The 26,307-nt window shown below is 48.9% G+C and overlaps 1 protein-coding gene across 3 annotated transcripts in view; it reads left to right on the top strand.

The window, feature by feature from the left end:
• The window catches only part of PPP1R12A (protein phosphatase 1 regulatory subunit 12A), a 2,468,713-nt gene that overhangs the window by 1,644,357 nt on the left and 798,049 nt on the right, over positions 1-26,307 (top strand). For all 3 annotated transcript variants that reach the window (XM_069629290.1, XM_069629288.1, XM_069629289.1), the window contains one exon: positions 10,380-10,445. In XM_069629290.1, the coding sequence (XP_069485391.1) occupies positions 10,380-10,445 (66 nt within the window). The remainder of the gene's footprint in view (positions 1-10,379; positions 10,446-26,307) is intronic.

Below are 26,307 nucleotides of genomic sequence, written 5' to 3'. Positions count from 1 at the left end.
TTCTGCACAGGATGAGGGATGCGCAACTTCCTATTGCACAATTTTCTCCCCCTGTAACGGTGTGGGGAGGGTATCGCCACTTTCTCCTTCTTGCCGAAAGTTGGGGCTTTCCTTTTTTCCGCCGATTTCTTCCCAGTATTATCTCTTGATCATCTTTGTGGTCCCCACCGAGAGAGGAGCCGATGTTTAGGCAGCCATTGCCTTCTGCGCCCTCTAGTGGTCTCCCCTCAATGTCTTTTTAAACAACCTCACAGTGTTTGTTAGGTTGCCCCTCATCCGGGCTCAGACCTTTCCAAGCACTTGCCAATTTTAAACAGACTTCCGAAGGGTGATCCGGCGAGACGTGGTCACTCTATTAGTTTGACAGGTGCAGGCTTCACAAAACAAGTTCGCACAGCATTCCCCCCAGCTGGGCGCCAAGGCCTGTTTCACTAGTCCCTCATTCGGGTTCACAATTTCACAATTGTTCAAACTTCTACAACGTGTCAAGGACTTTCGATTGTATAAGCGGCTTGGCTTGACCCTTGTATGACCACCTTGACAACTCACGCCGGCCTTCCCTATGCCCTCTTGGTCCTCGTAGTTTTAATAGGTTTGTAATTTCACATTCTCTTTGTTTAGGAAAGGAGTACCAGCTAGACAACTTCAGATGAGCGCCCACGTGGCACCAGACCACTCTCTCTGGTACCAAGTTTGTTCACAGCAAAAGTCCTGTGTCTATTATTCTTAATGTTGCCACTGCAACCTTGATCCTAACAGTCCGGTCCACTATCAGGTTCTTCCGACTCACTGGCTCTGCTGAACTCGTTGGCTTTTCTTTTGCCGATGTAGTCCAGCACGGTACCACGATGCAACCATGTCTCCCCGCCCTGGCTATCAGGGCGGGAGGGTTACATGTACCGCTGACATCCGTCGCACCATTCGCCAGCTGCTATTCTCTTCGTTTCCTTTGTTGGAAGCTTTGCAGGTCTGGGTTGAGAAGGGCAAGGGTAACTCCCTCCTTGACATCCTTTCAGGTCTCTCTGCCTCCGTTTGAACTGCTGTCCTGGAATAGCTGCTTCCTCATTCGTTCGACCTTGCTCAGAGTGTGCTCTCGTGCTCTGCTATTTATCCTTATGGGGAAAGGAAAAGGCAGTCAGGTGTGTGTGTAGTTGTCAGCAATTACCTGACTCTTGTGTTGGGACATGTCCGGTAATAACTCTGGTCTTAGTTCGTTGTTTCTCACAGTGTGAGAAAGTGTTTGTGTTGGAAAGTGGGGGGAAGAGGTGTCATAAGGGAGGGGGATACTGTGTCTCACCCTTCGGTGTCCCACTTCCACTCTGAGGACCCCTCATCCAGGTGATCCTCCCGCACTGGTCCACCCCCAGGAACTGGATCCAGTAGCGATGGCTGTTTCCTGGCCACCTGGATGACTGATCCCCAGGGACTAGTGAGTGAGACACCTTCAAGTTTCTCACAGTGGCCATCACCTCTGCCAGGATGGTAGGTGAGATCCAGGCCCTATCCTGCAAATAGCCATACCTGACTTTCCACGAATCGAGGGTGGTGCTGCGGATGCACCTCTCATTCATGCTTAAGGTTCTGTCGGAATTCCACCTCAACAAGCCTTTGGTGTTACTTGTTTTTTTTCCGAAACCTTTGTTACCGGCTGAAAGGGCCTTGCACTTGCTGGATGTTGCTTGTGCCTTAAAGTGACACGCACAGAGTTTTCTGAAGACTTCACTACTGTTCGTGAACTTTGGTCCTGTGAACCATGGGAAGGCCTTGTCCAAGGCTTCCATCTCAAGGTGGCTCTCTGGCTGCATCATGCATTGTCATCGGTTGGCAAACTGACCACTGCCTGGCCATCCGAGAGCTCACTCCACCAGAGCGATCGCTTTAACAATGGCGTTTCTGTCTGGTTTTCCCCTGCTGGACATCTGCAGGGCTGCTACTTGGAGGTCCACGCACACCTTCATGAAGTTCTACTGCGTCGACAGGGACTCCAGCGAGCGAAGAGTCAAGAGTCGGCCAAGCAGTGCTACGGGATTGGTATGATTGACCGTAGCCAATTTCTCAACAAACCCTATTTTGCTGCAGCCAAAATTAACTTATCCATGCCCCCCTCCCACCTTGCCCAATGCATCCGCACCCTCCCCCCCACTTACCATTCAGCGTCCGCTCTCCATCTGACCCTGCCGCATCAGTTCCGTCCTTGCAGCGTCTGTTCAGTCCCTGCAACGTGGGTCAGAATGGATGCTGCATGGTCCCTTTCTCTTTTTTTTTTCTTTCCTTATTTTTTTTAAGTCCCCCGCTTCCAATGTCCCAGAAGCAGGGGACACCATTGCATCCCCCGTTCCCATTATAGCGAGCAAGGAGAACGGGAGACACCCCTGCAACGCCTGTGCCCTATAATTGAACCGTACTGCCTGCTTGACCGAATGTTTCATTATACAATCTTTTCGTACAGCCTAAATTCAGTCAACGGGGCTATACGGTAAACATTTTTCGGTCAAATTGCCCAATTCCGTGCTATGTAACCTGTTCGCTTGAGGGGAGTCTGTTCCAGAGGTAAGAGTAATAGATTCTGTTGAGCCTTGCCAACTCCTGTGGTTATGTAATGTTGTACTGCTATGTATGTGTTATTCATGAGCATGTGAATCCATGCCAGACCCCATGCTCGAGAAGGAGCAAGTTACTTACCTGTAACTATTGTTCTCCAGCATGGGTCTGGCATAGATTCACATGCGAACCCTCCCTCCGACACCTCTGTGGCTTGGTCATACTGCTAATTTACGTGCTTATCAAATCTGAAGATGGCTGCCAGAGGGGCTTAGGGAGAGGACTGCCATTGGATGTGGGTCAGTTTGACCCAGAGGACAGTAATTGGTTTAAAGGAGAAAGACTGTGTGAAAGTGGAAATGCCTTTGGCCGGAAACCTTGGATATCCCCGCCTAGGCTCCAGAGTGTCTGGGCAGGCAGGAAGTGGGGGAGGAGTCTTCCACCCCCCTGTCCTTTGTCTGCCAGAGTTCCTGAATAGGACCAGCTCCCACAGAGGGTCTGGCTGTCCTGATTGGACAGCCAAACGCCCCTTTCTGTAAAATACAGAGCGATTGCAGAGTAGTGTGTGCTGGAACTGTATAAAAGGCGAGGCTTCTGGAGTGAATTTTTTATTTTTAAATGTCTTTATTGGCATTTGTGAGTAAACTTGTACAAGGATAAGATTCTGAAAGCAGTTACATTCAAAATGCAATAACTGGCGTAAATGTGATATGGTGATCAGCTTATAACCAACGACAAAACTATTAATAAAGAACAAACAAACTAAGGATGGCTTCTGGAGTGAAAAGCAAGTTGACCACTGGAAGCTGAAGTTACTGAAGAAAACGTCGACCAGAGACACCTGCAAACCTTTTGCAACACCGCAAAGCAACCACTGCGAAGGAGGAGCTCCGAAGAGGACTGCTCCTTCCCTTTGGCTGGTGGGAATGACCAGTCCCTAGACAAACTTTGATTTGAGCCATCTTCCGAGGTCCTAGGAGCTTACAGAGCTGCAGAACCCCAATACCAGAAAACCTGATGCTCATTTAAAGTGCATCATAGTTGATAGGCTGAATCTGTCCAAATCTTTGCTGATCTTGTAAGGACCCTCCACAGGTCATCAGACCAAGGAATCCGTAAGTTGGGTCCAGAGCTGCAACATTGTTGAGCATCCAGTACTAACATTTTTTTTCAAACCTAAGGTACTGTGGGGGAAAGGGTATTGCTTACCTGATTCCAAGAAGTCGCTCCAGAGCGTTGTAGTGCACCTAGAGGTATCCAGGCTCACCCCCTCTTACCTCTGACTCAAGCCGCTGCTTGTGTCACTTAGAGTCCTTCTACAGGTCTCCATTGTTAGTTGTTAACTAGCTGCTTCTATAACACCAGAGACTGGAAGAAATCCTCTGGAACTCTTTGTATTCTGCTGCTTGTCAAGACTTTGAGCCCTCTATGAAATTCCTTTATCTCGGGTTGCATTTTTGGACTTGAGACTTACTGTGCAAAGAAACCCTCTCTAGAACCAAGCTAATGTCACACTAACTAACAATTTTCCTTCCTTAAAGTGACTTTACTATATGTGTTTGCAGAGTAAATGTATAACTGTCTAAGCTGTTAAAAACCGCAGGTGCGGGTAGGAACCGGTAATACGTTGTCTTTTCCCTTTCTATCGTTGCTACAATGCAACGGCGAACAAACACCAAAGTGAAAGTGTCCTTTGAAGTGTATTAAGTATTCTGAAGTGTTCATGTGTAAACGTCTAAAGTATTTATAGTGATACATTTTAAGTGTAAGAGTTTTTGATGTGCATGTCTAGCTAAGGTTCAGTGTGCTTACCTACAGCTCACATCTTACTCTTAAGGTAAGTGCTAGGAAGACTTCTCATAAATGGTTGATTTCCCTTACCTACTGAGTCCATCAGCAGCTTTGCTGGATTTCTAGGATTTATTTTTTCACCTGGTAAGAGTGTGAGACTTTTTTCCCCACTCTTACATGTGTTTTGCTATGTGTGTTTCTACTTTTTGTGTGATCTTGGGCACTGGAGCCTCACCTACTCCAGTGCACCATATTTTTCATGTGTGTTACATAGCACCTTCAGTGCAGTGACACAGGGTTGTCTTTTCGACTTCCCACCGACTCCATTTTCTGGGGCTGACTACAGTCCCCCAGAAAAGGGTAAAGTTGCCATTAACTTTACCTTAGTCACTTTAAACCACAGACCCAGTACGCCCCATCTTCCATGGAGTACTGGAAAGGGTTAATTCTTATCCCTTTTCGTTTGTCCCTTGTTAGGCAGAAATCTGTGCAGTTGCCTTAGGGACCACTGCAAAAGATTTAAGACTACAGGTGTTGGCAGTAAACCCACTTGGAAGCAGTCTGTACCACCCAGACTTACCTGGTAGCTGTGGCTGAGTAGTCAGACTTCCCTCAAGAAGAGTTAGGCAGTATGCAAAGTATACACAATAGGTACCCAGATACAATAATACAAGCAAACACTGACCAGTGCTTTGGTATCAAAGTATATAATTATTTATTTAAAAACACACAGTTTGAAACACTTCAGCACTCTTGTAAAATATTCTAAACACAGTTACTATTGTAATATACACACCCCTTTGTTTCCTATCAGATAAATCCCAGTAAGACACCACTTATTTTCATACAGAGGTGAGCGCTTAACTAGATTGCACTCTGATATGTTTGTGAGAAAGGGGGGGAAAAAGAAAGAATATGGAACGGTACACCACTCTAAGATTCAGGAACACTGATAGCAAGGCAGAAGAGCAAAAGTCACTGGTGAGCCAAAGTCCAAAGGCTGGGCCCACTCTTAGAGAGAGCAGAGCACAAATGCGCCCAAGATCACACAGTTACACTAGGCTTAGAAAGTCTTGCAGAGGGTTCAAAAAGAGTTTAGAGAGGCTTAGGAAAGTTTAGCCAGGGTGTCCCAGGCTAACCCAGGTTCGACAGCCGGGGGCTAAATCTACCCCGTACAGTCGGTAGCAAGGGAAGCCAGGCGAGACACGGTACCTTAAGTGGGAAGGATCCTCCAGCGATGGCAGTTGTTCCTGGTAGTGGGTGCAAGTTGCGTCGTTGTCCAAGGGAAGAGAAGATCTCGACTTGGAGGAAAGATGAAGGTCGTTGCACTACCAGGGAAGAAACCAGCCGCGGAGTCTTCTAGTTAAAGGTGGTACCTTTGTTCCGCGGTCGTGGTAAAACGTGGTATCCCGGTTGCCGGGGTGCTTGGCACAGGCAAGGCGGCCACGAGGTACGTCGGGAAGGCGAGAAGACGGTGAAACTGGTTATCCCCACCAGTCAAAGAAAGAAGACTCTCCGGCGGGAGATCTCCTCTGTCGTTGGGAAAAGTGGTGAGGCAGTCCAGCAGGGCTCCACCGGTGGTGGTGTCGTGGCAGGTCGGCTCAGCTTCTCCCTCGTCGGATTCTTAGGTCTGTGTGGCGACTTCTGAAGTTCCAGTCCCCAAAGCCCTGCTTTTATGCAGCAAACCCCCATTCACTCAGCCTAGCTGTCACTCAAACATGCTAAGTGGTGAGCCGGCTGGCTCACCACTTGGGCCAATCAGGATGGTGTGCGACTTGAGTTGCCTAGGCAACTCAGTCCAGGGTGCCTAAATTTCCCTCCACCCTTCCTAAGTACCCCAGACAGAGCAGCACCACTTTGGAGGGCTTCTGTGGAGAAGCCCGCCAAAAAGTGGAACAAAGGGCTCGACTTGGGTTGGGGTTACAGAAGAGAACACAAACGCCATTTTAGAATCAAGTTTTGGCAAAAAATATCAACCGGAGAATTAATATTAATTAAATAAACTGGCGGTATGTTCGAGGCTACCATAAATAATTAAATAAAGATAGTAGCCTAAAACAATGGGAAATCCCATTGGAAAATATTTGCGGTTGAATATAAAAAGTAGTATCCACTGCCACCAGCCAAAACTCAATCAGGGGGGACGGAGACGTGCCCCCTCAACTAACAGACCCCGAGGCAATTGAATTGCCCCAGCCAGTACGTCCACAATATGATGGTTTGTACTGGTTCTGTTCAGAATTTAAGACTAGTAAAGTCAATGATGACTTTACATGCCTTGGGAGACAGTAGTCAGTCCCAGGGTATGGAGTCTATACTGGGGGGGTCACTATGACACCCCTGTGTCACTGCACGGAGGGTGCTGTGTAACACACATCACAAAAACACATGAAGCCCTATGGAGTAAAAGACCCCATAGCCCATTAAACACATCTAGATTCAAAGAAACACACTCAAATCATGCCCAAGAGTGAGGGTAAAAGAGTCTCACTCTTGGCAGGAGAAAAAAATAAACCCCAAAAATCCAGCAAAGCTGCTGGGGGACTCACTAGGTTAGGAAATTCAGCCTAAACAAAGAATTCTCCCTAACATCCCTCTGGGGGCATTGTTTGCTCCTGTTACATTAAGACTTGGCTGGTGGCAGTGGTATCTACCCTAACCTTTCTACTGCGATTATCTTACATAAACGTGGTAATGTTTTAGGCTATTATATTTGCCTCGAACATAAACCCGCTTGACCAAATACATTTTATTTTGGCTCCGGCCGGGTTTATTCGCCATTTCTTTTTGTTAAAGGAAAGGTTTGCCTAAAATTTTTATTTCAAAAATAGATGGGCAATATTCAAAAAAATATACTCGCACTATTCAAGCTCAAAATTTGCAAAAGCAAGTACATGGGCGCATCCATTTTGTGAAATGGATGCCCGCCTGTTCTGGCTTTTGCTTTTACGGCACTAATGAAGGAAAAGCCAGCCAACTGTAGTAAACAAAAGCTACCACTGGGTGGCTTTTCTTTCATTGGTGCTGTACGCGGAGGACTGGAGACTACAGGCAGAAAAGCTGCAGCTGCATCTCGGTAAGTGCTATTTTTTAAATAAAAATAAACACTAGCTGCAGTTTTTTTTCTAGGTTTTCTGGGCTGGAGGAGCTCGGAAAACTTAGAAATAAAACAGCAGCTTTGAATACGTTGTATTTATGTTTGCGGTCGCTTTTCAAGCGACAGCAAACATAAATACAACATTATTGTGGTTGAAAACGCTGCAGTTTTTCTTTCCAAGTTTCTCGGGCTCGGAGGAGCCTGAGAAACTTGGAAAGAAAAACCGCAGCGTTTTGAAACACAACCGCGTTGTGTTTCTGCCTAAATCTGCTTTCCCATTTGGGGCTCTAGGGCTCCCCGCGGGGAGCCCTAGAGCCCCAAATGGGAAAGCAGTTTTAGGCAGAAACACTGCAGCATTTAGCTTCAAAAGCTACCGCAAACATAAATACAACGTTTTTAAAGCTGCCTTTGGGCTTGCTTTTGCAAATTTTGAGCTTGAATAGCTCAAAATTTTACATAGGAATTTTAAAAAAAAAGTGCGAGTATATATTTTTTTAATATTGCCCATCTATTTTTGAAATAAAAATGTTAGGCGAACCATCCCTTTAAAGTCTTTCTCGTGTTTTACTCTGCGCGCCAAACCAGGTTTTGTCCCTTTGTTAATCGCCTTTTCGCAGGCTTCCACACAGAAGCCCTCCTTTAGGCGCCTGAAAGTCTGGGTAGGCAGGATGTGAGGGAGGGGTTTTAGGACCCTGCCATGGGTTCCCTTGGTAACCCAAGTCGCATTCCTGTCTGATTGGCTAAGAGGTCTGGCGTTGCCAGGCCAGCCACCCTGCTGTGTGATTGACAGCCAGCCTGTATGAATGGGGGAAAACTGCATAAAAAGCAGGTCTCGGGGACTGGAAGAGCAGAGTCGCCAATGGAACAAAACCAACGAGGAACTGGAAGAAGAGGACCCCTACAACGACTGACTCACCCGGTGAATCCCTGCTGCAGGTCTGAATCTCTAGAATCCGATGACAGAGAAGATCCTCCAGTAAACTTCTTCCCTTGAGCTGGTGGGACCAACCAGTTCACCCAAACTGCAAGCCAGGACCCCTCCTCTGGTCAAATTCGCTGTACAGAGCTACAGTGGGCCGGATAGCCAGGAAGGTCAGACCCTGCTTTGGTTTAAGGAGCGCACCTTTTATTTGTTGCTTTGCTCTACTGCTGGTTTCCTCCTGGGTAGTGCAGGACCCTCCAGTCTTCCTATTTCTGATCAGTCAGTCGCTTCAGGAACCGTGAGCTTGCAGGAACTACCAGGAACTTCTTCCTCAGCTACAGCTCCCTCTCCATTTTAAGGTACTGTGCGAATCCGGTTGTGTGTTTCGTTCTGCCGCGGTGAAAGTGTTTGAAATCTTTCTCCAATCCGAGGGCTTGTCCTTCTCTTCTCTTTGAACTAACTTTTCTACCAACTAACCTCGTCCGGAAACCATGCAATGAACTTTACCGCAAACTACCCTGAACTGTATTATCTTGAGCAAAAGTCTTTTGAACCATTGAATTATGCCCTAAGCCTCTTCTATCTGATTTTATCATTGTAGTCTCTCTTGTTTGCTTGCCCGGAGTACTTACCTGTTGGTGTTTATTCATTTCTGTTAACTTTTGTCTTTCCCTCCCTTTTAAATGGCTGCAGTGCCATTTTGCTCCCACTTCATTTTGTGAGCTTAGCTTGTCTGGAATTTAAGGGAAGTGTTGTGGTGTATTAAGAGAGTGATTTTTAGACTGCTTATAATAGTGTAATGTTATACAACTGAAGAGTGCAATAAATGTATATACTTTTACTTGAAAACCTTGAGTCAGTGCTTACCTGAATCATAGTGATTGCTGTCCTTTGTGTAACTATGATACTTCTCACTTAATCTTGAGATATGTCTGGCTGCTCTGCTACTGCTACCACTTTAACTGTATAGTAGAGGCTTGTACCAAAGGTGAAATTGTACTGTCACTTGTAGTCTTAATTGTGTGTGTTGTTACCAAAGGGTACTGCATATAATTCTGCCTAACAGTAAGCCTGACTGCTCTGCAACTCTATCAAGGTCCTGAGTTAGTACAGACTGATACTAAAAGTAGGCGATCTACAAACCACTGATATAGCTTACTAAAGTCCTACTACCAGTAGGACTACTCACCTAACAGCCCTCCCCCATTATCTTTGAACCGAACAATGGTACTCTCTCTTTCAGAAGCAACTGAAGACCTTGCTGTTTGCCCAGGACGCTCCATCCTCCGGACCCTGCACCTACATCTCTGTAACCGCTCTCATCTCAGAAATTAGCAATCTGTCGACGATTTTGTTGTTCTGCATTCTTGTACAGTTGTAACCAGCGCTCTGATGCGTTCGGGTTCGGTGTGCTTTATAAATGTTAAAATAAATATTGGATGGGTCTCGGGTGGATAGCTCAGCGGCAACGTGCTCGCCTTGAAAGTAAGACGACAGGGAGCAACACAGGTTCGATCCCCGGGTCCGTGCTTAGAAACCTCTGGGTATTAAGCGCATTATAAATAACCTATCATATCATAGACAAAGGTTAAAAAGCCGGGGAGCCAGCAGGCAACCTTGCTTCAGCCCAACGTTCGTTATTATTGGTTTTGATAAACTGCTGTGGCTATCTAACCTCGTTTGAACCGTAGTATTGCTATAGAATGGATAAATGAACTTTAATAATCCTAGTTGGATGTTACAACCTCGTAGAGCAGTTTTTTTGCAAAATCATGTTTGTAAATATGAAGGCAAATAATTTGCCCAGGTGATCCAGCAAGTAATCTACTATTTGATGGATCTAATTTGTTGACTTTTTTTTTATGGATAGGTACCAATATCGAACAGATACCTGCTATATCGATTCTGTTATATTAGAACCCAGACTTCTCTTATCTTTTCATCTGGTGAACTTTGATTAATGCAATTGTTCAGTTTGATGCTCAATTTTAAAACTATATTTATAAAAGGGTCATTTCTTCTCCTCAGAGCGATGAAAATGAGCAAGAACAGCATTCTGATACCGAAGAGGAAACTAATGGCAAACAAATTCAGGTATTCAAATTCAGTCAACAAAGTAAAGTGGTGATGATGTTGACATTTAAATATTACATAGTTCCTAGGTGGTCCTACACCACAGGGTTTTTCTGGTTATTGATTGGGTTGATTGATTACATAGTTTGGTTGTTTGTTGTACACATGCTTCTCTCACACGCTATGAAAGGGCGGGTGAATAGGTTTCTGATGTAAGCATCCCTGGGTAATCTTGCGTCCCGTCCCCTTTCCTCTATACTGTATTGGCGTCCCTTCCAAGGGACGGGAGACAGAACCTTTTTCACCAGAAAAAAAACACCTTCCCCTCTAAGGCGCACAGGGTGTGGCCCAGGGAGCATGCGCTGCCCTGACTCCGCGCTCCAGTGCCACAATTCAGTCCCATTTTCTGTGTCGGCGGGAACGGTCCGAATTCACCAGTGCTCCTGGGTTTGGCTTCGGCCATGTAATTCCACGAGCGGATACTTCTTCTTTGTATTTTTTGTCTCATCTATCATTCAGGTACTCGGTCCTCAGGTGTCACGCTCCTCCCCGGCACATATCGACTTCTACAGGCTTCTGCAGGTGTCCATCCTGCAATGTGCTCTTCCCATCTTCAGACCCCCACGCCCTCTGCCTACGTTGTTTTGGCCCAGGTTACGGTTGGCAATCATGTTTGGCGTGTGACTCGCTGTCCTCGAAGGCACTGAAGAACAGACTAGCCAGGTGGAGGGAGCTCTTCCATAGGTCTCCTCCAGAGGATCTCAAGAACTTCGTGAAGCATCGGACCAGGCCGAAGGTAGGGCCAATATTTTCCAGTGCACCCTACAAGGGAGACTCCTTCCCAGGGACTCACCTGCACGGGAGGGACTGGTCTGGTCCTTCTACCGGCACGGGCACTGAGGCTGCTTCAGCTACCGGCCATCGGGTCGAGGGATCCTCGGATCCTCCCGAGCTCAGTGTTGAGGGACCGGAAGGTTCTTTACCGGGTCTACACCCGAGGGGCTCTGCCCTTTTACCGGCAACATGGCAGCTCAACCGACCCCCGGGTCAGGGGTGTTGCACCTACCGGGCCTAGGCCTGAGGAGCAGGGTAGGCTGCGTGATCCACACTGAAGAGTCTTGGGTGGGGCCGGGCCCAGCGGGCCGAGCACCACGTCGCAGGCACGTGGCAGGCAGCTCGACAAAATGGCCGCCGCACCAGAAAGAGGCACCCGTCCGACGCCATTCCATGAATTTGGCGAACGAACGAGTGTCGAGGTGGGACTGGCCTCAACCAGGTACGTGGCCCACAGTCTACCCCTCATTTGTGTAGGGCAGCTTTCTTTTGCGCCCATATGGATAGGGTGTGCAGCGGCTCCAGCAGCTCCCCACTACCCCGTCGCACCCCCTGCCACCTCTTTGGCCAGTGAGGAGGTGCTCTTCGAGAAGTTCCTCAGCATCACAAAGTCACCTCAGATGGGGGGTTACCATCAAAGATGCCATCAGGGAAGTCCTCCCCGCAATGCTAGAGGCACCACAGATGCCTCCGCCGATGCCCCAAGCCCCGGCGCAGCCACCACCTCCGGCTCCCCAGCCGACTCCACAGGGGGCTCCACGCAGCCTCTGCAGCCACTGGCTGCGGGCTCTGCACCCCAGCCTCCAGTGCTAACTACTCTTCCTCCACAAGATCCTCCAGATCCGCAGGATACGGATGAGGAGGAGGATCCGGACACGCCATCCTCAGCCAGGGCCTTCCACGAAACGTCTTGCTGGTCTGGCGGAATACCTTGGCCTCCCCCAACCCGAGGTCGAGCAGCCGGCAGATGGGGTTCTGGCAGAAGTCCTCACGCGATGCCCCTCTGCCAAATCAAGGATTCCTATGCAGAACGATGTATTCTCCCTGGCCAAGAAGGGCTGGCTCAAGCCCCCCTCTACCCAGCAGGTCAATCGACGACTGGACGCCAAGTACTGGAAGATGGAGGGAGATGCACTCTTGCTCTCGGCCCATCCTCAGCCACACTCATCAGTGATCGCTGCAGCATCACTATATTCCAAGCCTCAGTTGTCCTCAGCCGCCGCCTCTGTGGCACTGCTAGGCAAGATGATCTTGGAGGCGTATGGCAAGAAACTCATGAAGGCATGACATGCCCCTTCGGGTCCACGTGTCTCTGGTGGGGGCAGGCTTGCTCTCCATGCACAGTTCTGGTGCCAGAATTTCGCGGACCCCTGGATACTATCTGTACTATCCACGGGGTACTGCCTTCCTATCCCAGCCTCTCCTCCCTCCTCCCCTCTACTCCCACAGGTTGGGACAGCAACTCTTTTGGCGGAGATCCGGTCGCTTGTAGAGAGCCAGGCAGTGGAGGAAGTGCCAGCCTCCCAGCGAGGCTTTGCCTTTTACTCCAGGATTTTCACCATTCAGAAGAACCACCAGGTGGGCCTGAGAGTTGTGCTGGACTTCTCCACCCTCAGCCTCTCCTTAACCCTGCAAAAATTCAAGATGGTTACGCCAGCATTCATAGTGGAGACATTGGACATGGGAGACTGGATGTGCTCCCTAGATCTGAAGGACGCGTACCCACACATCCCGATTTGGCAGCCCCATCGTTCTTTGCTGCGGGTCAGGATCATGGGCTACCATTTTCAATATAAGGTCCTTCCTTTTGCCCTCAACTCGGCCCCCAGGGTCTTTACCAGACTCATGAATGCCATGGTCAACCTCCTAAGAGGTCAGGGTCTCCACATCTACCCATACCTCTACGACTGGCTCGTCAGGGCTACATCTACGGAAGTGGTTCACCACTCTTCCCATGCCCTTATGAACACACGATCTGGGCTTCTCGCTCAATCTCAAGAAGTCACAGCTGCAGCCCATGCACACTGGCCTTCCTGGGCCTCATCTGGGACACGTGCTCAGAGAAGGTCTCCCCGTCGGAAGACAAAATCTCGGCCATCATAAGGGCTGCCACCCACTTCCTCAGCCGAGAGGGGACCTCCGCATGGTGCTACCAACATCTCCTGGGTCTACTTGCAGCGGTCCTATTGGCTGTTCCACACACAAGACTAAGGATGAGGAGGATTCAGCTGCACTTCACGTCCTCATGGAACCCGGAGAGGGGCTCTCAATCCGAGATCATCAATGTCCCTCCATCTCCCCACCCGGACCGAACATGGTGTTCCAGGGACTGCAACCTACGGACGGGTAAGCCCTTTCGACTGCCCTCCTCGCAGGCCACTATCACCACAGACTCTTCACTTGAGGGCTGGGAGCCACCCTGGACTGCCGCTCAGTCCACAGCACCTGGACTCGACAGGAGCAGGAATACCACATCAATTGGTTGGAGGTGAACGCCATCTGGCTAGCTCTGAGCATTCCTACCGCTTCTCAGGGGCAAGGTTGACCTCATCCAGATGGACAACTCGACCAGCATGTCCTACGTCAACAAGCAGGGAGGCACCAGATTCCCCTCCTCTGTGCAGACTGGCAACCAGCATGTGGGAATGGGCCCTAGAAAACATTTACCTCACGGCAGTCCACCTCCCTGGGGAATCCAACCTGGAAGCAGACAGGCTCAGCAGGCTGGGAGCAGACAATTACGAGTAGCAGCTAAACAACCTCGTTCTTCAGGAGATCTTCAACAGGTGGGGTCACCCCCACGTGGATCTCTTTGCCCCCTGGCACAACCACAAGTGTCCCCAGTTCACATCCTGGCAAGGTCAGGGCTCCGGCTCGCTGGGTGACGCATTTCACCTCCAGTGGACCGGCATGAAAGCCTACACCTTTCCGCCCGCTTCCCTGATCCACAGGGTAATTTGTAAAATCAAGGAGTCTTGCCGCCGACTCATTATTCTGATAGCTCCATGTTGGCCCGCCAGGCCATGGTTTTCTTAGCTACTCATCCTCTCGGAGGTGCCCCCGATTCACCTTCTGATGGACTTAGCACACCTTCTGGCACGGCGGGGGCGGGGGGGGCAGAGTCATGCACCCTGCCCGAGGGAAACTAGCCCTCACAGCGTGGTACCTGAGCAGGTAACGCTTTGGCACCTTAGCATCTCACAGGCCAATTTGGAGATCATACAGGGTGCCAGAAGCAGGGCTACCAGGGCCCAGTACAAAAGCAAATCGACCAGATTGTGCCACAGGGCAGACTCAAGAGTATCGACCGCTTGGCGTGCACTTTGGACGACATGCTCTCCTTTTCGGCGCTGGAGAGTGGAGTCAGGGCAGCGCATGCTCCCTGGGCCGCACCCCTACGCGCCTCTAAATTTAAAGGAGAAGGTTTTTTCTGGTGAAAAAGGTTCTGTCGCCCGTACCTTGGAATGGACGCCCATACAGTATGGAGGAAAGGGGACTATGGACTAAGAGTATGTTAGTCACTACGGTGAGTAACTTATCATTTTTTTTTAACTTCTCTTTCCTCACCAATTGATATGGGGGAATCAAGATTGATATGGGGGGAATCAAGCCAGAGCTCTTAGTTGAAGACTGATACAAATGGATGAGGCACAGGATCACAGTTATCCCTTTACATTAAGGAATGTTAACGTAGAAGTATGGTTTCTTTTTTGTACACGCAAAGGGGCGGTTTAGCCTGGAAAATCTCGAACCTTAGGGTGGATGTGTTTGTGTTTCTCCAGCATAGGGCCTGGCATGGATTCACATGCTCATGAATATTCCCAGTCGTCAGGCCGGGAATCCTTGGTAAAAGAAAAAACTGTTTCACTTTCACTTTCTGTATTTCTCCTCTAAACCAATCACTGTACTCTGGGTCATACTGCCCCCAGCCAATGACTACCCTCTCCCTAAGCCCCTCCTGTGGCAGCCATCTTCAGGTTTTTACCGCACGTTCAAGTGTTGGGAGTTCTCGAGTTTTGCTGTGTGAGCTATTCTACGGTTTTTGCGCTTTTCCGCGGAAAAAGTCCTATTTTTGTCAAAAAGAGCCTGTGTTCTCTTTTCTCCATCTGCCAACAAGCGAGATCCGTCGTCAGTGAATTTCAGTGCTCTTCAAGGGCAAGGATCATCAAGTTTTCATCGAAGTTTCCAGAAGGCCATCGGGTCTACTGCGTGCCTCTGACCATGACGGAGGAAAAGGAGGAAGGAATTTCCCTTTTCAAGATCTGCCCTAGATGCGGACTGCGGAATGTGTTTGTGGAGGACAAACGCCTTCAATGCCTTCAATGCCTCTACTGCCTTCCCCCGGACCACAGAGAAGGAAATTGCGAGGTCTGCCTTGGCTTCTCCAAGAGAACGATTGACACAGTAGACTGGCAATGTGGCTAAGCGCCAAGGCCTCTGCCCCGTGCCCCAAGCAGGGTTATGTCTCACCTAGGACTGGCCGGTACGAAGAGCGGACTTCTAAGTCCTTTGAGGGTGTTCCATCCGTGGGTGTCCAAGACCAGGCCAAGCACCGCAAGTGCGCTTCCCTCGGGGTTGCCGCACAAGCGGGTCCCTCGATGAGCAGGGCGCGATCAGCATCCCCATCTGTTTCCTTTTGCCAGCCATCAATCAAGTTCCTCCTCAAAAAGGAAGTCAACCAACCCGGCTAAGCTGCAGGAGAAGCCTAGGGTGGAGGAAAAGGCGGCCGACCTCCCCAAGAAGGCCCAATTGGCACAAGAGAAATCATTGACGATTGAGCTGGTGGCAGCCGCTCGCTCGCAAGCCAGAGGGGCTGACCCCGTGAAGGTAGCCCCTGCTGCGCCCATGGTGTCCCTGAGGCTGGAGGTCTCGGCTGGAGTAGTGGAGAAGAGGATGCTGTCGCTGAGCCTGGCTCAAACCCCTCAGGGTTCAAAGGGTGGGGGGTGGTGGTGGTGGTGGATGAAGTCACATGCAGTACCCCAAGACATCGATGTTTCGTCCTCGGACGAGGATGGGGAGTCCCTGCACACAGTCCTGGAGGACAATGGCTGCAACGGGTGCCTAGGGTACCCACCACGCCTGCTCAGCCGAGAGATGTATCCCTGAACATCCTTTCAACCTTACACACGCTGGTGTCAGAAATCCAGAAGAGGATGCCGAAGGCCCCGGCCCTGGTGCCTCCGGATCAGACTCTGGCTAAAAAGAGAAACAGCCACCTGATGTGCCTGCGCCAACCTCCACATCTGCGCCCCCCGTTGGACACCGGGATGGCGACGACGGACAACAATGACATTGTCACAGCAGGCGCAAAGCCGCAAACAAGGGCATCACCACTGGATTGGGTGGGCACGTTTCATGCCATGGTCGCAAGAGCCTCCAATCTTTTCCAGCTGATGACCGAAGAGACCAAAAAGGAGGGCTTCCTATACCAGAGGCGCTAAGCCAAGAGGCAGACCATCATGGGAGTGCCCCTCCTGGACGATGTGTGGGAGGAGGGTGTAGCCCTCCTGAAGAATCCTCTCTCAGCCCTGGCCAAGCGGGATAGGCTGGAGAAAGTGCTGGGTGCCGGAGTACCCGCCCAAGTGCCAACGGTTTCAAGCATTGCTGGATTCGTGCTGTCGGCAGCTACGAGGAAGAGGTAGTCTAACCCTTCATCGTCGTCCTCTTTCCCTCCGGAAAGCGAGTGGAAGAAGTTGGACACCATAGGGGAGGAAGGTCATCTAATCCGTGGCGTCCACCTTCAAGGCAGACAATGCATTGGTGATCCTGGAGAGGTACGACAGTGAACTGTGGTACAAGATGGCCCTTATTTTGGAGTTCCTACCCGACGACAAGCGGGTGGAGGCGATCACACTCTTCCAGGAAGGTGAAGTCGCATCGGACAATGCCATCACAGTGGCCATGGACATCGCCGACACGGATTTCCGGCCGATGAGGAACGGGGGTCTGCCTCAGTCATCGAGGCTGGCTGAAGGCCACCATTTCCACTAGGAGGTCCAGACGAGGGTACTGGACTTCCCCTTTGGGGATAACCTCTTCGGGAAGGCCATTGAGTCCTTGCATGCCCTCAAGACGGATACAGAGCCGGCTCGTGGCCTGGGTATTCTCCAACAGCACTGCTCTTCCTTTTGTGCCTCTGGCGGAAATGTCAAGCAGATCGACGAAAGGTTTTGGTGGAGGCACCTTGTCGTACCTTCAGCCCTCCCAGTCCACGAGCCAGGAGGCCTACAGAGGCTATTCCAAGGCTTTCAGTTGAGGTGGTCAGCACTGTCATCGCCCCCAAGGCGGGACGCAGGCGCCAAAGCTGCACTGAACTGGCCAGGATGTCGAATCCCCACCCATCCACCCCGGTGGGAGGCTGGCTGACGGGATTCGGCCGCGAGTGGGAAAAGATCTCCTCCGACAGATATGTGCTGGACACACTCGCCCACGGACATACCCAAGAGCTTCAGCAAAAGTGTCCACGGATCCCTCCGGTGATCCGGCAGGAGCAGCACATCCCTCAGCTCCTGCAGGAGGTACAGGCCATGCTATAAAAAAGGGGCGATAGAGCTAGTTTCAAGATGACTCCCGGGCTCCAGAGTCTACTCTAGGCACTGCTTAGTTAAAAAGACGACCGGGGCTGGAAGCCCATTCTAGACCATTGGCGCCTCAACAAGTACCTCTAGTCCCAAAAATTCAGGATGGTCCCGTTGCAGCACATGCTCTGCCAACTGGAGGAAGGAGACTTCTTCACGCCGCTTGACCTGGAGGACTCCTACTTCCACATCCTCATTCACAAAAAGCACTGAAAGTTCCTTTGATTCGCAGGGACGGCACTGCCAGTTCAAGGCCCTCCTCTTCTACCTGAAGTCTGCCACCAGGGTGGTCACTAAGTGCCTAGCACCAGTGGCAGCCCATCTACGAGGGATACACATGTACCCGTACCTCAACGACTGGCTCATCCGGGCCAAGTCAAGGGAGGTAGCAGTCAAACACACAGGCGACCGTCCAGCTGCTGACGGATCTGGGGTTCTCCAATTATCCAAAGTCCTGTTTGACACCACACAGAACGCACTGTTCCAGGCTCAAAACGGTTGCGTGCCTAGCGTCGTCCTCAGAGGAGAGGGTAGCCGCCATGCTGGGGAAGGTGCAACGGCTGTTGTCACTGAAGACTGCCACGGTGCGGACCATCATTTCGCTGCTCAACATGATGTTGTCTTGAATCTATCTTATCCGGCTCTACAGGTTGCAGATGTGACCTCTTCAGGCGTTCCCGGACGCTCACTGGATACAAGTGTCCGGAATCTTCGCAGACATGATCCCGCTCGACAAGGAGTTCCGTCGGGCAGTAAGGTGGTGGGGCATACACTCAAACATTGACCGAGGCACAGTGTTTCAAACCCACCCACCCCATACCAGGAGACGGTCACCACAGACACTCCCTGGAGGGCTGGGGAACCCACACCGGATGTCTGCACGCCAGAGGCAAGTGGCTGCCAGAGGAGAAGGAGCTCCACATCAATATCCTGGAACTCCGTGCAGTGTTCTGACCCCTCAAGTCATTCCTTCCGTCCATGAAGGGCAAGCTGAAGAGGATCTTCACGGACAACACCACCATGATGTTCTACATCAGGAAGCAAGGGGTCTTGTTTCCTGATGTTCTACATCAGGAAGCAAGGGGGCACTTGTTTCCAAGAGGCGCAGAGCTTGTGGCACTGGGCCGTCATACAAGAGATGATCCTCCTCTCACCTGGCCAGAGTCAAGAACACCATTGCCGACTCGCTCAGCAAGGAGTTGCGCTCCTGCCACAAGTGGGAACTTTGGCAGGACCAGGTGAACCGCATCTTCATAAAGTGGGGCAGGCACCAGATCGATATTTTTGCTACAGCGGCAAACTCCAAATGCCAGAAGTTTGCCAGCAGGTTCCATCAGCCGAGGAGCACTGGGGACACATTCTCCTTCCTGTGGGAAGGCCCGTTTCTTTACGCATTCCCTCCATTGCCTCTACTGCTGCGAGTCATCTGTCAACTCAATGGGTGCCAATGCAAGATGATACTCGTCGCCCCAGCATGGCCTTGGCAGATTTGGTACCCGGACCTTCTCAGCCTGTCAACATCGCCTCCAGTCAAGCTGCCAGTGGTCGCGGATCTGCTCACCAAAGGATGAGGTGCAATCCTACATCACGACCCAGGATCTGCGAACCTGAAGTCTTCGCTCCTGCAGCCTTAAGGTTTGGAGAATATTTCTGGCGGACTGCAGGGAGATCAATGCCAAGGCCAAACATTGTCAACTCTCTTGTGCTACGGTCACAAGTGGAAGCCCCACAGATTCTTCCATGCTTGTCCTTGGCCAAGGCGGGACTGGCACACGCCTCTATCAAGGTGCATCTGACAGCCATCTCCCGCTAAACCAGATCGCCAGGAAAATCTTCTCTTTGGTCCCACTTTCTCATCAAGGAGTCCTGTAGAAAAGGAGCCAAGTGCCTCTACCAGTGCCCCCATTTTGCCTCTATGTTGGAAACCAGAAATTGAGACATGCGCAACGCCAGTGATTGTACATATACCGCGAAGAGTCCTTGAAACTAGGTATACATTCAGAAAACCCTATATGATGAACCCGCGAAGAAATTAGTCTTCTGAAGGAAGTTCTGAAAGAAGTGTCAAGATGAATGAAAGATAAGACTGGTGACATCACATGAAGCAGTGATGACGCACCCAGAAGAGATGCTTATGAAGAGAGTACATAGACCTCATAGTATCTGATGGCGAAGTAAAGAATTGAGGAACATTTCATGTGCAAAATAAATATTGCATGTCCAAAAAGCACTTATATATATATATATAATGCATTTTTGCAAACTTGGATCCTGCGAATAGAAGGGCTGAAAGTGTGGCGCAGTAGAGTAAAACAGCTGACGGCAAAGGAAGATTCGAGAAGGCTGGTCTGGCCCAGTGTTGAGGGTTGGGGCAGCCAAGAACCTGGTTATCTAATCGAGGAGATACAATGAACATGAGAAACAAGATGGGCTCCTGTTAAGGTGTAATGGAAAAAACACTAGAAGTGCCATGTTTTATTCATTTAATAGTATACAATACAACGAAGGAGCTCAAAACACAGTCTCCTGTCACATGGACAGGTGAAAATAGACTTTTGGCAAGTTACGCCGAAACCAGAAGATAAGGCCATGCTCACACTCCCTTTTATTCTCAGGCACAGTGATCCTTTGCAAGGCCGAGTTCAAAGGACTAATTGAATGGCAGATAGTAGGAGTGATGGATGGTGGGCTAATTGAGTGGGGAGGTATGGTCAAGTCCAACTCTCCATCACCTGGCTACCAGCTTGTGTGCTGCTAGTAAGTGGAATATTCCATCACGGTACAAGCGTGCCAACCAATTGTATAGGGTCACGTAGCAAAGCACCCTATAGTTTGAAAGCCAATGAAACGTTATGTATTTTTATGACACGGAAGATGACTTGCACTAGGGGTGGGCATAGCTATCCATCCACCTGACCTTAGAGACCCAATCACAATCCCATACCCCTTAGAAAGTATACTTAGATGCTCCCCATAGACCAACCAAAATCTATCTGAGGTTTCCTTATTTTGCCACGTAGTATGGCGTCACAAATAACTAGTATTTGCTATATATGTTAATTTTTTATAAGTGTTAGGAGTATGCTTGTGCGGTGTCCGGTGATGCCTGTTGTACTCCTGGTTTTAGATAATTGTTAATAAAACAGCTGCAGATTTGCCAACTTCCTGAGTCGGTCTGATTATTGGTCTGAGAGTAAGATCTGCATCCCCAGCCATCCCAGATAGCGGTACCTCGTTTTAAAGGGCCTACAGGTTCAGTTCCTTAAAGGACTGTTTTGATCTTTCCTGCCGGTGAAGGCTCCTGCCCCGGCGTGGGAACTCAATGTGGTGCTGACGAGGCTCATGGGAGCCCCCTTTGAGCCTATGCATCAGGACCCTCAAGTTCCTCTCATGGAAACGGCTTTCCTTTTGGTCATCACCTATGCCAGGAGGGTGGTTGAGATCTGGGCTCTATCCTGCAAACAACCATATCTGACTTTCCATGAATCGAAGGTGGTACTGCCAACGCACCCCCCTTTCATGCCGAAGGTTCCGTTGGAATTCCACCTCAATGAGCCTTTGGTTGTTACGTGTGTTTTTTCCAAAGCCTTTGTCACCGGCTGAAAGGGCCTTGCACTCGCTGGACGTTGCTCGTGCTCTGAAATTCTACGTGGCTCGCACGAAGAGTTTTGGGAAGACGTCTCAACTGTTCGTAAACTTTGGTCCTGTGAACCATGGGAAGACCTTGTCCAAGGCTTCCATTTCCAGGTGGCTCTCCGGCTGTATCACACACTCATCGTTTGGCAAACCGACCGCTGCCTGGCCGCCCGAGAGCCCATTCCACCAGAGAGATTGCTACGTTTCTATCTGGTGTGCCCCTGCTGGACATCTGTAGGGCTGCTACGTGGACGTCTACGCACACCTTCACAAAGTTGTATTGCGTCAACAGGGATTCCGGAGAGGAGGGCAGGGTCGGCCAAGCAGTGCTACACAACCAGTTTGCTTGAGGTGTGTCTTCCAGAGGTAAGAGTGTTGCTTCTGTTGAGCCTTGCCGCCTCGAGTGGTAGTGTAATGTTGCACTGCTGTGTTTTCTTTATTCACGAGCATGTGAATCCATGCCGGACCACATGCTGGAGGAGCAGCAAATTACTTACCTGTAACTATTGTTCTCCAGCATGCGTCTGGCATGTATTCACATGCGAACCTTCCCTCCTACCCCTCTTGGCAGCTCCTCTTGGTCATACTGCCACTTTACGTGCTTACCAAATCTGAAAATTGCTGCCAGAGAAGGGGCTTAGGGAAAGGGCAGTATGAGCCAAGTACAGTGATTGGTTTAGAGGATAAATACAGTTTGTAAGAGAAAGTGAAACTGTTTTTTCTTTTACCGAGGATTCCTGGCCTGACGACGGGGAATATTTATGAGCATGTGAAGCCATGCCTAGCCCATGCTGGAGAACAATAGTTACAGGTAAGTAACTTGTTCCTTTTCCTACCTACTAGCATTCTGCTGTCATGGAGGATATCCTTATTAAGATGGTATCACAGGTTGGTGGTTCATTTCAAGCCCTATGTGTTTTAGGCAGCTTCTGGTGCATCTGGATGGCCATGCACGGTGAACAGGTCCAGCAAGGATTTAACCTTGAATCTAGGTATCCTTTCAGATTGGTCTTTGTTAGGTTAAAAAATGGTGCAATCACACTGTGTGAGACGACACAAGACTTATCTGCTTGGTATTAGGTAACCCACCTTTTGGTATAGGTCTGTACTACACAAGTTGGTAGTGTGACTGAGCAGCCAGGCCTATCTCAATAGGGGTAAATGTGAACTGTACAAATGAAACCCGTTAATATAAGTAGCCAAGTAACACTTAAACTCAAGGGTTCAGTTATAAATTGTTATTTAACATAAGTATTAAATAAGCATTCTTTAAAAAGGCAAAGGATTGTAACAATATGAATAAACTTTGAAATTACTTTTCAGAATCAGTAAAGCCAGTGAATAATCTTTGGATACATTTCTCCTACACCCCAGCGTTGACTTCATTCACAACAATAGTATTTGCATTTAAATATCACACCAATATACTTTGGAGATTCTGCGTTGGAGAAGGCAAGGGTTAAGGGAAGTAAAAGGTTGGAACAGTTTCTCAGGAAATGTGAGGACAACTGAATCATCCCATGAAGTCTAGAGAAGCCTTTCGCAGCAGTAACGGTGATTAACAAGCTTCAACCTATGGGGGGGATAAGCAATACCAAAGTCAATGGATTTAGAAGAGTGCCTTTAGGGAGCCAGGGCAGCCAAAGACATTTGGACACAGTCTATAGTTCTGACGCACTTCTTGGATTAAAGTCTTGTACAAAGTTAGAGAGCTCAGAAAAATCACTTTTAGGGACACCAGCTTTTAAGTCTGTGCAAAGGGAGTTGAAATCAACTTAAAGTAAGCAGGTGCAAGTATCAAGTGAGACAGCACGACTTAAGGCTTCCAGACACACAAGTTACATGAGAAAGTAGGATAAGGGGCTCCCAGGTAGCCCCCAGCACTCCACATAAGATGGTATGTGCTGGACCTACAAACAGAAAAGGTAAGTAAAGTCAATTTAACTTTTGCTATTCTTGGGAACATTAGTTCAGCCAAGAAAAAAGGTGTTTAAACCTTAAGAGGAACCCAAAGAATTTCTCAGTGACACTGCACTGAAGGTGTTGCCATACAAAAAGGGGAGAGGGAGAGACCGAGAGGGAGAGACAGAGAGACCGAGACTGACCCAGCCCCCACTGACTCAGGAGTTGAAATTAAAAAGTCAAAGTCCAGAAAAAGAGCTGGGGGTCTCTAAGGTGGGAGGAATTTAGCACTGAAATGAAAATGATCCCTAACAGGCTTACTGACCATGGTCTTATGAGCCGTGGCTTCTGCGGCTGTTTACCACATATGGCCCTGTCTTATACATACATATATACATGCACCCATTGCACACTCACTTTAGCTTGCTCGTTATCATGCACTTGCTCTCTCTGGCATGTGCGCTCGTTCTCTTTTTGCAGTTGCACTCAGTCTTGTGTTCTTTTCTCTGGCACACAAGCTCTTCCATAGCAACATGTATAGTTGTTTGGCGCTGCAGTGGTTTTATACATCGATAGCCAGTAGTTCTAGTATGTTGACCTTGATTAAAGGCTGCCACCAACCAATGAAATTTTCCCAACCTGCTATCCAAGGTTACATGGGTTGTAGTTACATGGGTAGTTTACACTCACTCCATGGTGTACCTTGAGGTACTAAAGGGTCCTTCAAGAGGAATGTGTTTTGTGTTTGAGATTTGTGATCAAAGTGCAAGGAAAAATAGCTAAAACAAGGACAAAAGTAAAGAAATGGAAATGCTGTTTTTGAGCCTCATCTTTTTTCAGTTTTTGCTATTAGGTGGTTATTAGGCTCCACCTAAATGCCAAAACTGGAGTACAGCTAGGAGAGGGATGACGTGCAAGTGGTTACAAACAACTTGTGGATGTTTGGATATTTACACACCCGTTGCCTACGGTTAGGATGGATTTTCAGACTCAGCCCTGTGGACAGATTCTGAGAGGCCACCTTTTCTGGTGTACAGTGAAAGACAGTAATGTGTATCCAAACTCAGTCAGGGTAGCAGAACTGAGCAGTAGGACATAGACTTAGGAGAGTGGTAAATGGTTAAGTTAAGCATGCACAGAGTACTTACTAATACAATTTAGGCAGAATTTATAGACGTAAAATTATTTAAAATTATTTATTTAGGTCTTGGGCAACTCTTAGCAATTAGAAACCACACTAAGCATACACTACTGTTATGCACATTCCCTTTTGAGGTTCTCTGGCAACGGAACAGCAGCTCTTTTACTTTTAAACAGTTGTATCTGCAATACAACACTGTAATGTAGCAAAGTAAGTGAAGAAAGAACAAGGTAATTCATAACCATTCTGAAATGTATGCGTAAGGAAGGAAGCAAGCTGTTTAAAAAACTGCATACATAACTGTTGGGAAAGATTTTCTTTTTGCTACTTTCCCTCCCTAGATTTCTATGGAACCTCCAACGTTTTGCTGTGTTGTACATGTACTGACTTTTGGAGGCAAGTGAAGCCTTTTTTTTCCCCTTGCCATGCTGAGTTTTTATTTTTTTATTTCTTTATTAATATTTAAACAAACAATACAACCAAACTTGCAGTGTGTACATTAACATATCCATTATACATTGTTCAGTCACGCCCACTGCTTTCCTTATCCCTCCCCCCGTTACAAACCTACTTCTGCTAATGTTCTAATCTGCATATTGTGATGGGGGGTTTCTGTCTGTAAGGTCCATTGAGTCTGGCACAGACCCAAATAGTTCTGCTATCAGCAGTTTCCAGGCCATGAGGGTCTCAGTTTCCTCTTCCCCCCTCTCCACCCCAGCATTGCTGACCTCTTGCCATACCATAGTTTCCGCCTCCGTCCATTTCTGCAGATCATTCCACCACATCTCCAACCGAGGTCTGTGGCATGTTTTCCACCCCATAGCAATTCTTCTCTTTGCAAGCGCATATGCTAGGTCCTTCAGTTTGCTCACATGCTTGAGTTTTCCTCATATGCACCATGCCCGCGTTCTCCTCATCACATCTGGGGCATGCCTGCTGTTCTGCATTTTTAAACTTGGCTATCCTCTGGGGTGTCAGGTACGCCCTATGCTTAATATACAACTGCAACTGTTTAAGTCTTGCGTTCCTGGACAACTTTTTGTGATACCCTTGGACTCGTTCCCACATCCCATCCTCCATCGTGGTACCCACTTCTTCCTCCCAGTCTAGTCTCAATTGTGCCACCTCCTTTCCTACTTTGGACATCATCATCTCAAATATCCTAGATATCTCGTGCCCCCCTTCTGCTATGTCATATATTACATCTACGGTAGCATCTGGTTCTTCCTCAGGCACCAATTCCGACCACGTTCTCTTGATCCTCCGCACCAGTCTATGGTATGTGATATACTGGCTGGTGTGTAGCCTAGTTTCTGCCCTTAATTCCTCAAAATCTGTTACAGTGCCCTCTCACCAGATATCTCCCATTGTCACTACGCCAGCTGGCTCCCAGTGATTCCTGATTATCACCCTCAGCTGCTCTTCTCCACCTGCCAGTGCCACTAGCGGTACCTGAGGAGAGCACGGGCATGGGTTGCCCATCGGTTGGCATGCCCTTTTCCACATCCTCCATCCCAGTAGCAACATCTTGGGGCGCCCATCTAGTACAGTCTGGGTTAGCCAAATTATCTCCTTCAGGTAAAACGGAGCACAGTCCTGTCTGAACAACTTGGTTTCCAAAGTCACATCCTCTGAGAGCCATTTGGCAACATACTGTAGTTGACTGGCAACATGATAAACTTCATAATTAGGCAATTTTATACCCCCTTTCTCGTAAGTGTTCTGTAGCTTCCAGAGGGCTACTCTATTCCGTGTCCCTACCACAAAGTCCCTGCATATGCCAGCCAGTTTA

Source organism: Ambystoma mexicanum, chromosome 12 (assembly GCF_040938575.1).
Source record: "Ambystoma mexicanum isolate Mex_15411 chromosome 12, UKY_AmexF1_1, whole genome shotgun sequence".
Lineage (NCBI taxonomy): Eukaryota > Metazoa > Chordata > Amphibia > Caudata > Ambystomatidae > Ambystoma > Ambystoma mexicanum.
The sequence above is the reverse complement of the archived record's forward strand: the minus strand, read 5'-3'. Positions and strand labels throughout refer to the sequence as shown.